Source organism: Xenopus laevis, chromosome 9_10S (assembly GCF_017654675.1).
Source record: "Xenopus laevis strain J_2021 chromosome 9_10S, Xenopus_laevis_v10.1, whole genome shotgun sequence".
In the NCBI taxonomy this organism is placed as follows: Eukaryota; Metazoa; Chordata; class Amphibia; order Anura; family Pipidae; genus Xenopus; species Xenopus laevis.
Genome location: NC_054388.1, coordinates 7,289,431 through 7,303,528, shown reverse-complemented (window position 1 = coordinate 7,303,528; position 14,098 = coordinate 7,289,431). Strand labels below are relative to the sequence as shown.

General features: G+C 40.7%; 1 protein-coding gene across 1 annotated transcript in view; it reads left to right on the top strand.

Moving 5' to 3' along the window:
* Positions 1 to 10,184, top strand: part of LOC108702575 (junctophilin-2) — a 33,310-nt gene extending 23,126 nt beyond the window's left edge. Inside the window, exons 3-6 of the mRNA XM_018238128.2 lie at positions 1,310 to 1,428; positions 4,959 to 5,923; positions 6,532 to 6,621; positions 8,013 to 10,184. Of these exons, the coding sequence (XP_018093617.1) occupies positions 1,310 to 1,428; positions 4,959 to 5,923; positions 6,532 to 6,612 (1,165 nt within the window). The 3' untranslated portion in view covers positions 6,613 to 6,621; positions 8,013 to 10,184. The remainder of the gene's footprint in view (positions 1 to 1,309; positions 1,429 to 4,958; positions 5,924 to 6,531; positions 6,622 to 8,012) is intronic.
* Positions 10,185 to 14,098: the final 3,914 nt, after the last annotated feature.

The following is a 14,098-nucleotide window of genomic DNA, read 5'->3' as shown; positions in this document are numbered from 1 at the left end:
CCCCACTGTTTTGGAACCACTGCTGTACTGGGAACTAGTCAAGGTAAACGCCATACGCTAATACGTAATACATATTTATACAAGATAAATGTATATGGTTCATGGAAAGTACATTTAATCATTTAGATGGGGGCCTTGGGTGGTTCTGTGGTGGGTCCAAGTGGTCCAGTCCAACACTCTTTAATCTGTTGAGAGAAATGTGTTTCTCTTCTGCATCAGTTAAGCTTGGGTCCATGTTCAATGACATTGCAGTAGGTTCAATACAATTAGTTGTAAGTTACACAGAGGAGGCAGGAGATAGAACCTTTTACATGAAAACATTATCCATATTAAAGGCAGTTGGAGGCTATTCCCAGGGTGATCTGTCACTTCTTCGCCTGGTCTTGCAATGTCAGGAATCTTATTCTAAACTTTTCCAGGATCCATTTACAACAATTTAGCAAGATTAGCGTTCAGGGTCAGTAACAGAACCCGGTGTGGTTTAAATAAAATCTCCCTTCTCCTGTCACGGACATTCTTGCCCCCAGGCTCTGCCCATGAATCTTCTCAGGTCAAGAAAAATATGGATTTAGAATGGATCATTTTAGTTTCTTTTCTTTGTTTTATGTGGAATTTTTAAGGGGTGGCCCAATATATACTGTATATATATATATATATATATATATATATATATATATATATATATATATATATATATAAATCCCCTTTTTTTTTTAAAGCCTCCTGCTAGGCTCTTGCTGCAAAATCCATCAGTGAATCTAAGGGACAGGGGGGACAACTCTTATACCTGATTGGTGCAAGTCCGTAGACAATGGCGCATGTTCAATTTGCAAAGGAGAAATGATGGGTCCACTTTTCTTCTGCAAATAAATCATCGGTTTCACTATTGTACTGGCCCATCAGGACATCGGCAAAAGCTGAGTGGTCACCAGTCAATAGTGGTGGTGGGGCGCTAGAGGTTAGCTCTTCCAGTAGACCCTTGGGTCACCCAAGAGTTTAGAGTTACTTATTCTTGAGGATATCCCTGGAACTATAGTAGGATTAACTGTTAAGACTCATTAAAGGGCATCTGTTGATCAAAAATATAATCCTCAACCAAATGATTCTATTAGCTGGCACCTTTGGTTGGGGATAATATTTTTGCCCAACAGGTGCCCTATAAGCTCATTATAACCTTGTTCTGAGTCTTGAATCTGAATCTTGGATCTTGGACTCTAAAGGGGACCATGATTCCAAAAACATCTAGGGACCTTGAGTTTTAAGTTTGTAAAATATTTGAGGATATAACTGAATGTTGTCTTTCCCGCAGGACCACTCACGCTAAAGCCAAGGCTGAGGGAGCGGAGCAGGCGGCACAAGCAGCCAATAATGAGTCCAGTATAGCAAGAACCATGGCGAGGGAGCTGTCTCCAGACTTCTACCAACCAGGTTTGTTGCCCCAATGAGCTACATTATTTGAATTTTGCTGAAGCTGCACCAACACAACATGTTATTATGGTATGTAAAGACTGTGGCCCTGGTAGGACTTTATAATGTATTTTATAATGATCCTCCTGGGTTAGGATAGAGAGGTTCAAGGCGTTTCGTGAATTTTGATGCCCACATCGATTTTGATGCCAGCTTTAAAGTAGGGATGCACCGAATCCAGGATTCGGTTCGGGGTTCGGCCAGGATTCGGCCTTTTTCAGCAGGATTCGGATTCGGCCTAATCCTTCTGCCTGGCCGAACCGAATCCGAATCCTAATTTGCATATGCAAATTAGGGGCAGGGAGAGAAATTGCGTGACTTTTTGTCAGAAAACAAGGAAGTAAAAAATGTTTTCCCCTTCCCACTCCTAATTTGCATATGCAAATTAGGGTTCGGATTCGGTTCGGTATTCGGCCGAATCTTTCGTGAAGGATTCGGGGGTTCGGCCGAATCCAAAAAAGTGGATTCGGTGCATCCCTACTTTAAAGTCAATGGACGTCCGAATAATGTTGATGCGCGAACGACTTCTCCGACGTGTGTCCAAAATTTAAACGGAACAAAAATTTCTTTAGTGAGATGGGACAAATTCGCCCATCACTACCCCTGTTCTTCTAGCCTAGTCCTACCCTCCTGTCCATGTTTGGTCCTTGTGAGGAAGATTCCCAGATGCAGATTCCCAGATTCCTAGTGCACAGATAACCCCCTGCATAATGGACACCTGCTCATCTGTAAGTCAAAACAGTCACAACAAAGTGTGGTTGTTTATACAGAGCTCATTATCTCTGTCTCTGCCCAATGTGACATTAGCCCAATCATTTCTTTCTGCATCAGAAGATAAGAAATCAAACAAGAGAATATGATTATTGTAGACTTTTTCCTCTACCTGTAAAACAATTAAATCTACTCCCTCGAAGAAGAGGGGCTGTATCGGTGTTTTAAAAATACATTATTTTTCAGGTACTAAGCCAATTAACTCAAGGACAGGCATAGTTTTAGGACAAAATCCTTTCAGGGTGGTGGCACACGGGGAGATTAGTGGCCAAGCGAAAAATCTTCGGCTACTGTGGGCTACACTTGGCCACTAATCTCTCTGTGTGCAACGACCTTTAAAGTGTGAGGTCTGATTTATGAATACAAAGTGATAATTATCTATACTGTTTGCCAGATAAGATACTTATGAACAGCAGGGGGAGCCCCCGCCTTACTTCCCAGCCATGCAGAACTCAAGCAGCTTTGTTTGTTTCCCTGTAGAGCAGTCGGCGACTGTGTAGAGATTTGTATTGGATTTTATTTTTGCCTTTACATCCCCTTTACTGTTTCCAACTCCAGCTGCAGGGACAAAGATCATGGAGCCAGATTTAAACAGATAAACTGGGATTCTATTTGGAGGATTATTTTGCTGCAGCCACTGGTTCTGCAGAGTTGGAGAAAGTTTATATTAAACAATACAAAAACTATAAAATCCACATTAGATTACATGACAACACAGGACCCAGTGCAGTCTGTATATTCTGATTATTAATCAGTCTTGCTGTATCGGCTTCTGGCAGATATTATTTGACTTGTGCTGTTTTGATCATTTATGACGATCCCTAAGCAGCCCAGACCACACTGAGCATGTGCACAGTCTTAGTCTTGCAAAGATGTATAACAAAGTTACAAGATGGTGACCCCCTGTAGCCAACTTTGAAAGCATAAATCATTTGTTTGATTAGGCTTGTGGTGCAGTAAGTTCATGTTTATGTTTAGTATACAAAATACAGCATTTCTAGCCTTATTCTATTTTACACTTTACTTCCCCTTTAAGCAATTATGTTGAGGGAGAAGTTTGCAGTCAACACAGAATAAGGCAAAAAAGGAGTTTTTTCAGCCCAAATTTCTCTCCTGCTTCTCTTTCACCTGAGATGCCTCGGCACATTCAGCTTTACTTGCTTTTTCTGCCACTGATCTCGCTCACAGCTATAATTTTGTCAGCAGCAGCAAAGAACATGATCATTTCCATTTCCCCCGCAGTTATATAATGTGTATGTTGTTATAAGATAAAGCAATAGCCGCGCAATCCTAAGGAAACTCAGCAAGGAAGAGAATAGCAAAGTGACACAATAAATGGGAGTATAACCTGCATTTACTGCACAGGAATCGCTGGCTTTTCAGCCGTCTCATCAAGACTTGAAGTTGACGCCTACACCACACAATACTGTTTGTCACATCTTCATCACTGATGAACAAGTGAAACCGTAATTAAGATGATATACCGGTATTGTAATCCCAGCCTTATCATTTAGCCTGTTGTGTTTCCGCCGTTGGAAGTTTTTCCCCCACGTTTTGTTTAGTTTTTATACATAATCTAGAAACTTTTGATGATGTTGGGAAGAAGATTGTTGTAAAAAAATACAGTTTTTATATTATTCTGTCCCAGTGGCTGCACAGATCCTATCTGATCCCCAATGTAAGCAACAGTCCTGTCCTGCTTTATGGCAGCTGAGATTCTAGCTATCTGTATAACAGAACATTCTGTCCCAGTGGCTGCACAGATCCTATCTGATCCCCATTGTAAGCAGCAGTCCTGTCCTGCTTTATGGCAGCTGAGATTCTAGCTATCTGTATAACAGAGCATTCTGTCCCAGTGGCTGCACAGATCCTATCTGATCCCCATTGTAAGCAGCAGTCCTGTCCTGCTTTATGGCAGCTGAGATTCTAGCTATCTGTATAACAGAACATTCTGTCCCAGTGGCTGCACAGATCCTATCTGATCCCCATTGTAAGCAGCAGTCCTGTCCTGCTTTATGGCAACTGAGATTCTAGCTATCTGTATAACAGAACATTCTGTCCCAGTGGCTGCACAGATCCTATCTGATCCCCATTGTATGCAGCAGTCCTGTCCTGCTTTATGGCAGCTGAGATTCTAGCTATCTGTATAACAGAGCATTCTGTCCCAGTGGCTGCACAGATCCTATCTGATCCCCATTGTAAGCAACAGTCCTGTCCTGCTTTATGGCAGCTGAGATTCTAGCTATCTGTATAACAGAGCATACTGTCCCAGCGTCTGCACAGATCCTATCTGATCCCCATTGTAAGCAGCAGTCCTGTCCTGCTTTATGGCTGAGATTCTAGCTATCTGTATAACAGAACATTCTGTCCCAGTGGCTGCACAGATCCTATCTGATCCCCATTGTAAGCAGCAGTCCTGTCCTGCTTTATGGCAGCTGAGATTCTAGCTATCTGTATAACAGAGCATTCTGTCCCACTGGCTGCACAGATCCTATCTGATCCCCATTGAAAGCCAGAGTCCTGTCCTGTTTTATGACTCTGTAATGTAATGTAATATAAGCTATTGCTGGATGCATTTAATAATATAATTTCATATCTTGATATAATATCTTGCAACACACTGGTTTTAGAAATGTTGACCAAAACAAGATTTCATTCATAGGATTATTATGAAATATTTATAAGTATATGACATATTAATAGTTTTGTATTTTAATCAGGGCCAGAATACATCAAGAGAAAGCTGCTTCAGGAAATTATAGAAAATGCAGAACAAATGGATCACAAAGAGTCAACAGTTCCAGCCAATCAAGCACCACAAGCAACTCCTTCAGAAAGTCCCCTGCTTCATGTGAAGCAGACCTCAAAACGTGAAGTCTCCCCAATGCGGACCCCTTCACCTACCTCTGCGGAATCCCCTCCAGATGCCAAAAAGCCTAAACAAAGTTCCAAGAAAGAGAAGGGACTGAGCCCCAGCAACTGGAATGGAGATCAGAACCGTGCAGGAAGTAGATCCATCACCCCTTCCAACATACCAGTGCAAGGAAACCATAAGAAATTGATGAACAAATTAGAAAACAAATTGTCTGATGCTGATATTGAGTTCCATAAGGGCTATCATAGCTATGCTGTTCGGACCTCCCCAGTGACTCCTCCACTGGATTATGAGGAGCAAGCATTCCCATCGCCAAAAGCAACTCCTGAAACTGGAACCCCAGATATAAAAGAACAAGTGAAGGATGTTGTACCATCTTCCTCAAAAGACCAAGATACAAAAGCAAAAACAGTCCCCAGGAGATCAGAGATCGGCAGAGAGTCTCAGCTAAAGCCAAATGATGAGCACAAGTCAGAGGGAAGAGAAGAGAAGACACAATCGAAGACCTTCTCCACGTCTGACTCTAAAAGTGATATTTACGAGACCAAGTCAGTCCAGAAGCCTGAGCCTAAAGCAGTCCAAAAACCTGAGCCTAAGGCGACACAGAAAGCAGAACAAAAGGCTACACCAAAACCTAATGTGCCAAAACCAGAGACAAAGGCAGCACCAAAAACCACCCCACAAAAACCTGAACCAAAGTCAATGGCAAAGCCTGAGTCTAAGGTATCACTGAAGGCTGAAACCAAAAGTCTGGTTAAAAAGGGAGTCCAGGTTGCAGCGGTTACAAATGTAGAGGAGGAGATCGAAGAGGTGAGGCTTCTCGTCTTCATTGTTTGTGTAGCTCAGTATTTATTACACATCCAGTTTCATTTACAAACATGTCCTCTTTTGTAAGTGGTCCACTGGTGTGACAAACATAAGGGTAGACCAGGGCTGTTCAAGTAAGCAGGCTGACTGTAGACCTTCTGGAGAATTTATAGCCTCGATACGTCTCAAACTCTCCATAGACTTATTTGTATGGCAGCAGAATTTGAATATAATGTCCCCCATCATGGGGTAAATTGTAGAATAGGTATATTACATGGAAAAACTTGCCCATGAGAATTCTTTTGGTCATTACATCGAATCTTCTTCTGTTTTTGTCTTTTCCCATATCTCTTCTTCACACAGAAAGAGAGAATAGTCATCGTATATACAAAAGAGCAAACCTGGGTGGACACAGCACCCACTGATGCCTTGGTCTCCTAAGAATTTATTGGTACTTTTGTATGGGTGGGACAGGCCAACCACAATAGGTTTTTGTAATGTTCCTCTTGAATTCCTTCTCCTAAACGTTTGATGATGGCTCACCAGTGCCAATGTATAATGAAAGTTAAGGGGTGCCTTTGAAATTAATTTGCTCTTTCTTTTTATTCCAGAGACCTGATACAATCATGATCTGTATGGTAATTTTATTGAATATTGGATTATCCATCTTATTTGTACATTTACTGACATGAAGTTAAGCTGTAAGTATTTGTTCCATTTATTTCAAAGGTTTTTTTTTTAATTTGATTGGATAAACAAGCATGCCTTTGTCAGGGAATATGCTTAGAGGGCAGCCACCACCTCAATAGTCCATCCACTTTGACTTGCATCTACTGCTTTCTGACCATGGAAACCTTGCTGATTCTATAAATGTTTCTTAAGATCTTGTGACCACTGAGGCTATTTCTAGTTCTTTGGAGCCTTACACTTGGTTGTTACACTCTGTTGGTTGAACACCCTACCCCATACCTCAATGGGAGCACCACTTTAAAAAAGAAAATAGTTTAACTTGTAGCAGCTAGTTCCTAAGGGGTTGTAATCACCTCAATGGTCCATGTACTTTATTAGCTGAACAAATACTGCCTTATGGATGACCATGGAGACCTTGTTGGTTTCATAAGGGATTATTGAGATCTTTGTAGACACCAATGATAACCAACCAACATCTGCCTGTGATGGTTGGACTCCTACTCCATAGCTACAGATTCATTCTGTATCCTAAATGCTCCTGTGGCACTACTTATAAACCAATTGTTTAAATTATACCAGCTAATTTCTTAAAGGAAGATCTTTAGAGAGAAGTCATCAACTCATTAGTCTGTGCCCTTTGTCTGACTTGTATCTACTGACTTATGACTATGGAGAACTTGTTGTTTGCATAAGAAATTATTGGGATCTTGTAGATAGCAATGATTTCATGTTCTTAGGTCCCCTACACTTGTCTGTCTCTGTTGGTTGGACACTGTACCCCATACAGTGTCAGACTGGGATGCCAGGGGCCACCAGAAAACCTTAGACCATGGGCCCACTCTCCATACTATTTCTCCTCTTCCTCTCTGCACCCAACCTCTACTCTCCAAGTGACTTTTCTTTCTATTCAATAATCTATAATTTTATATATTTAGCGTCTTTGTTCCCATTCAGAAGTAGGTAATGACAATGAAATAGGCCAAATAGTTAGAAGCAGGAGGGCACACCGAGACTTGGGCCCACCGGGAGTTTTCCTGGTATCTGGTGGGCCAGTCCGACACTGACCCCATATGTCCAGTTTGGTTTTCCATCCTAAATTCTCCAAATTCTCCAAACCACTTTTAAACAAACTGCTTACATTTCACTAACTTATTACTAAGGAGATGCCATCACCTCAGTAGTCCATGTACTTTGTTTGCCATATAGTTGCCGCGTTATGACCATGGAGACCTTCATTCGGTACTTGTGGATTGGATTCTCTATGTTTAAGCTCCCCTTTCAAATATCAAATATCAGACCTGTTATGTATTGGTTTATTTCCAATGTTCACCTCGTTATAAATGAATTTGAGTTCAGTTGCATCCATATCATACATTCTTCCTTTTAAATTTTGCCTGTCCAGGAAAATATTGAATGGCAGCCATGGGTTCTCACGAGCAGCCTTTCGGCTAGACCACGCGTGATGATGTCAAAATCTACATGACGGGCGATGAAGCAGCGGCAAGTCATCAACAACCGATTTAATCTTCACCGCTCCTTATTCGCTTGTTGTATCGAATCGATGAGACCTCCCACCGCGCTCAGATGCTAAGTTGGTTTTGTTTGGAAAGAGAAACATTGAGTTAGGTTGACCTACATCACTGACAATACACAAGGAATTTTCTTTTTTGTAACCTGTGAATTCGAGCACTCGAGAGAAAAATATACCTTTTCTTTTTTCTTAAGATACGAGTACGTATGTGTTAGGCGCTCCATAAATGGAACCATTAAACGCAGATAAAAACTTATCTTCAGAGAGACCCTAGATCCATTTTACTCTTTGGCTATTTGTTCTAAGTTTAAGATGTTGCTGACAATTTGTTTTTTTTGTGTGTGTGTGTGTGTGCGCCGGATTTAGCTGTAGGAATCAAATGTTCATGGATCAGTTATTTTCGAAGGCAGGGTGCAGCTATATAAAGATCGGTATTTAGCACTCTCCGGTTTAAAACCCTTAGTCTTCAAGGGAAACCAATGCAAACATTAGGAATCAACCAATGAAAATCAGAATAGATACAAAATGTAAAAATTATAAAAAAAAAGCCCTCAGTTGTTTTTCTGCATTTTTGTCGTTTTAAACATTTCTCGTTTTAAACATATCTGAGCTCCTTTGCACCTGTTTTTAAAAATGGCTGCTCCATTATGAACGTCAATCAATTTTGTTTACACTTTTATTTCTATAAATCCATAAACACACACGCAATCCACCCCCATGTCTTAAATATAGACTTTTTCTGCTATATTTTGCATGTGATAACGGCTTTTTTTTTTTCCTAAGGGGAGTGCACATTTTTTTTCTGTTCAAGATTTCTGCAGGCTGTGAAACGTCTACAAAGAAAAGTCCCTGCTCATAGTAGTTCTGCATCTTCCGCTTTTGTGTATTTATGAATGTTTGGCCCCTCCTTGCACAAACATGGTAAAAAATAGAATTACAAAGGGGGGAGTCTTGTAAGTATGTTTTTTTTCTGTTAAAGTGGCAGTATGCCCCCCATAAAAGCAATGAATAGAGCTTGAGTTGAACAAACTTTGCCTTATGTTTCAATCATGAGAATTCCATGTTTTAGCAAGTGGGTATTTGAAGCTCCTCCATGTTTGGTCCTTGTAAGGCACAGTGCCGGGCCATGGCGGCTGGTCGCCCTAAGCAACAACGAACAAGCGCGCGCGCACATGCACATGATCAAGCCAGCGCGCTGCAGATGCATCCATGCACGTGTACACATGCATGGTGGAGCACAAGCGGATTGAATTGCTGCTGCCAGTAGGACCACAAGAGTCCGGACTAGGGGGAATCCGGCAGAAGAGGTACCATGCCTGGCACCCGTTCAACTTTGCTCCCTAGGCCGTGCCTCTTCTGGCTACCTCTAGTTCCGGCCCTGGCAAGGCAGATGATAAAATTACCAGTATACAATCTCTGCCTTCATCTTTTGTTGTGACTATTTTGTTAGTAGAAGTTCATTATGCAGGGGTGTTTTCTGTTCCCCTGTAATCTAATCTTCAGCCTCACAAGGACCAAACATGGAGGAACTTAATTTTCCCTGTTTACATATCATTTTTGTGATTAAAATCACAGGCAAAAACACAAACCCTGTTCATTGCACTCATGTTGAACACAGGGGTATGGTGCCATTTTAATGGGACATCAGATTTATTGATACTGCCAAATATGTTTTGGACAGAGCAAGACTTTGGATGAAGCACAAGGTATTTAGTGGTGTTTTATGCTATTTATTTATAACTTGTAGAACAGGGATTCTTAACTAGGTTGGGATCTAAAAATGGGCCTCCATTGGGTGGGTCTTCAGGATAGTCATAATAAAGTGACAATCCCTGTTCTAGAGGTACCTGGAAGGAATGTTTGTTAGACATTACCCACTGTGAATAGAGCCACACGAATTCTATCCATGAAATCGGGGTTCACGTATGAAGGAGCTAAAGTTGTTGTGTTATTCGCAAGTGTATTTGCTTCCCTCTTGGTCGAACGTGTCTGCAAATGTGTTTGCTTAGAGTTCCCAATAAAGTGCTGAGACTGACCCTCTGACCCTCTTGTTGAGTGTTTTGTTGCCACTACCTATTGAAGAATCCTCAATGTGTCCACTGAGTGGGGTCTGTTTGCAGTCAAACTTCCAGCAGAGGGTGTATAAGTGCCAACTATTCTTTGGTTTAACTTGAGATTCGGGGAGTTGCTCCAAAATGGTCCAATAGGTGGTACATCTTGTCCCTCCAATTCAAGGAAGTTGCCTTAAATTGTGTGTCCACTGTAACCTTCTATGGGCCATCAACAACTGCTGCTCTTCCCAGAATGAAACTTCTTTATATAAAGTTATTCATTTCAATAATACAAGCGAATACTGGGGAATTTACCCCATTTTTGTTACCCATACCACCAGTCAGCATTCATTGTTTTGCCTACAGTAGACTTATCAAGCTAAGTTCTGATTGGCCAGACTGAGGCAAATTTGCCCATAAGCACCAATGTGATACTGTGTTATATTTTATTGTGCTGTCGAATATAAAAGTGTAAAACAGTAGGTTTAATGTATTATTTTATGTTCTCTCTGAATGTTGTACAATGTCAGTTTCTTGTGATATTTCTGCCCCGATGGGACTGGGAATCACTTTGCAGTATTCAATGCTTTCATCAGACTTTAGATACTACAAATAAATTATGGGAACTGATCTAGGACAGAATGGGGTATGGTAAATGATAAGGATATAAGAAGTCACTGAGGGGTTCTGCAGGCTGAGTTATACAGGGAACTCTGAGTATCACTCATGTATTATAAGGGATAATGTACCCCCTACTGTAAATGATAAGGATATTAGAAGTGACTGAGGGGTTGTTCTGTGACCATATAAAGGCACAAGGCTGCAGGCTGAGTTATACAGGGAACTCTGAGTATCACTCATGTATTATAAGGGATAATGTACCCCCTACTGTAATGATAAGGATATTAGAAGTCACTGAGGGGTTGTTCTGTGACCATATAAAGGCACAAGGCTGCAGGCTGAGTTATACAGGGAACTCTGAGTATCACTCATGTATTATAAGGGATAATGTACCCCCTACTGTAAATGATAAGGATATTAGAAGTCACTGGGGGGTTGTTCTGTGACCATATAAAGGCACAAGGCTGCAGGCTGAGTTATACAGGGAACTCTGAGTATCACTCATGTATTATAAGGGATAATGTACCCCCTACTGTAAATGATAAGGATATTAGAAGTCACTGAGGGGTTCTGTGACCATATAAAGACACAAGGCTGCAGGCTGAGTTATACAGGGAACTCTGAGTATCACTCATGTATTATAAGGGATAATGTTCCCCCTACTGTAAATGATAAGGATATTAGAAGTCACTGGGGGGTTGTTCTGTGACCATATAAAGGCACAAGGCTGCAGGCTGAGTTATACAGGGAACTCTGAGTATCCTTACTAAACCTTATATGACCTTACTAAAATATACTCTTTCAGAACTCCATGTAGAAATGATTTTCATTGAATAAACCTTCTGCCTCTCTAATTAAGTTTTTACATGCCTACTTCGGACCGCTAGGGGGCATGAGAGAGCCAGTTTTAAGGAAGTTGCACATCCCAAGTACATAAAATTCACCATATCTGTTCTTCTGATGTTTGATTGAGATATCATTTTAGCAAGCCTAAACTGACTGTTAATCTCTGTATCTGCAATACACCTAACATAGCAAATATTCTTACTGGCTAATTCTTTTGCATCCTAATTAAGTTTATAACACTTGCTTTGGAGAGGGAAGGGTTGTACCGTATGTGCCTTTATATGGTCACAGAACAACCCCTCAGTGACTTCTAATATCCTTATCATTTACAGTAGGGGTACAATATCCCTTATAATACATGAGTGATACTCAGAGTTCCCTGTATAACTCAGCCTGCAGCCTTGTGCCTTTATATGGTCACAGAACAACCCCTCAGTGACTTCTAATATCCTTATCATTTACAGTAGGGGGTACATTATCCCTTATAATACATGAGTGATACTCAGAGTTCCCTGTATAACTCAGCCTGCAGCCTTGTGTCTTTATATGGTCACAGAACAACCCCTCAGTGACTTCTAATATCCTTATCATTTACAATAGGGGGTACATTATCCCTTATAATACATGAGTGATACTCAGAGTTCCCTGTATAACTCAGCCTGCAGCCTTGTGCCTTTATATGGTCACAGAACAACCCCTCAGTGACTTCTAATATCCTTATCATTTACAGTAGGGGGTACATTATCCTTTATGATACATGAGTGATACTCAGAGTTCCCTGTATAACTCAGCCTGCAGCCTTGTGTCTTTATATGGTCACAGAACAACCCCTCAGTGACTTCTAATATCCTTATCATTTACAATAGGGGGTACATTATCCCGTATAATACAAGAATGATACTCAAAGTTCCCTGTATAACCTCGTCGGATTTGCTATAGAGCCAAATGAGTGAAGCTGCTCCTATTGTGTATTTATGTCGCTATTTATGGATCTGCGGAATTGTTGACTCACTTTGATTATTGACTTTGTAGATGAAAATGAATATTCCAAAGCAAAGACACAACAGCAAAATAATATTCTACATGAGAATTCCTCAACTCATTGATTGTTACAAGAACAGAAAACACAGGCAATAACTTAATAGCGATTGACTAAACGTCTGGAAAACCATTGGCCATCCATGCGTATTTAAAGCTGGAAATAAAATAAGGAAAGATTTGCTCAGGAGACACTGCCAAACACCCTGACCTTGGGGGCAATAGGTCCTTCTCATAGAGAGGCTAATTGGAAGACTTTGCACATGGATTTTCTGTCTGCCTTGAGTTATTGGTTGAAGGAAACATTTATATTGGAGGACCAAGGCCAAAATCAGGACACTGTTGTCCCATATTTTCAGTGTCACCATTGATTCCTATGGACATTGCCTCCACATTTTATATATATATATATATATATATATATATATATATATATATATATATATATATATATATATATATATACATACACACACACACACACACACACACACATTATAGTCTTTATACTAGTTATCTTATGTGGTTGAGGGACTTTATGGGACATCTTCACTACTTTGATGAGCTTGCAGATTGCTGAGACCTGGCTTGAGGCCTACTTTGTTCATTTGGGCAGAATCAGCCAAGAGCTACTGAGCATGTGCAAAGTCACTGGCCTCAGGAAAAGGGCTTGAGAGCTTGAGAGCTCTAGGAACAACTTTGGGAAACATTGATCTTCACTGGATATGCTGTACCTCTTGGATTGTCCATTAGTTATTTTTAAGGCTTCTAGTCCTACTTTAAGGGGCCGATTCACTAACTTCGAGTGAAGGATTCGAAGGAAAAAAACTTTGAATTTTGAAGGTTTTTTTGGGCTACCATCGACCATCGAATGGGCTACTTCGACCTTCGACTACGAATCGAAGGATTCGAAGTAAAAATCGTTCCACTATTCGACCATTCGATAGTCGAAGTACTGTCTCTTTAAAAAAAACTTTGACCCCCTAGTTCGCCATCCAAAAGCTACCGAAGTCAATGTTAGCCTATGGGGAAGGTCCCCATAGGCTTGGCTAACTTTTTTTGATTGAAGGATATTCCTTCGATCGTTGGATTTAAATCCTTCGAATCGTTCGATTAGAAGGATTTAATCATTCGATCGAAGGAATTATATTCGAAGTCGAAGGATTTCAATTCCCAGTCGAATATCTAGGGTTAATTAACCCTCGATATTCGACCCTTAGTGAATCAGCCCCTAAATGTCAGTTTTATGTGAAGTCTTATTGTAGAGGAGATAATACTCAGATACAAGGAGGAACATGGAAAAAGTTTGCCTCTGGGTTGCTATTTTGTTACTATAGGTCAAAAACATCATCTCCATGGACCTTCCCTTGTGGGAGATTCACTTTTTCATCACTTCTTTTC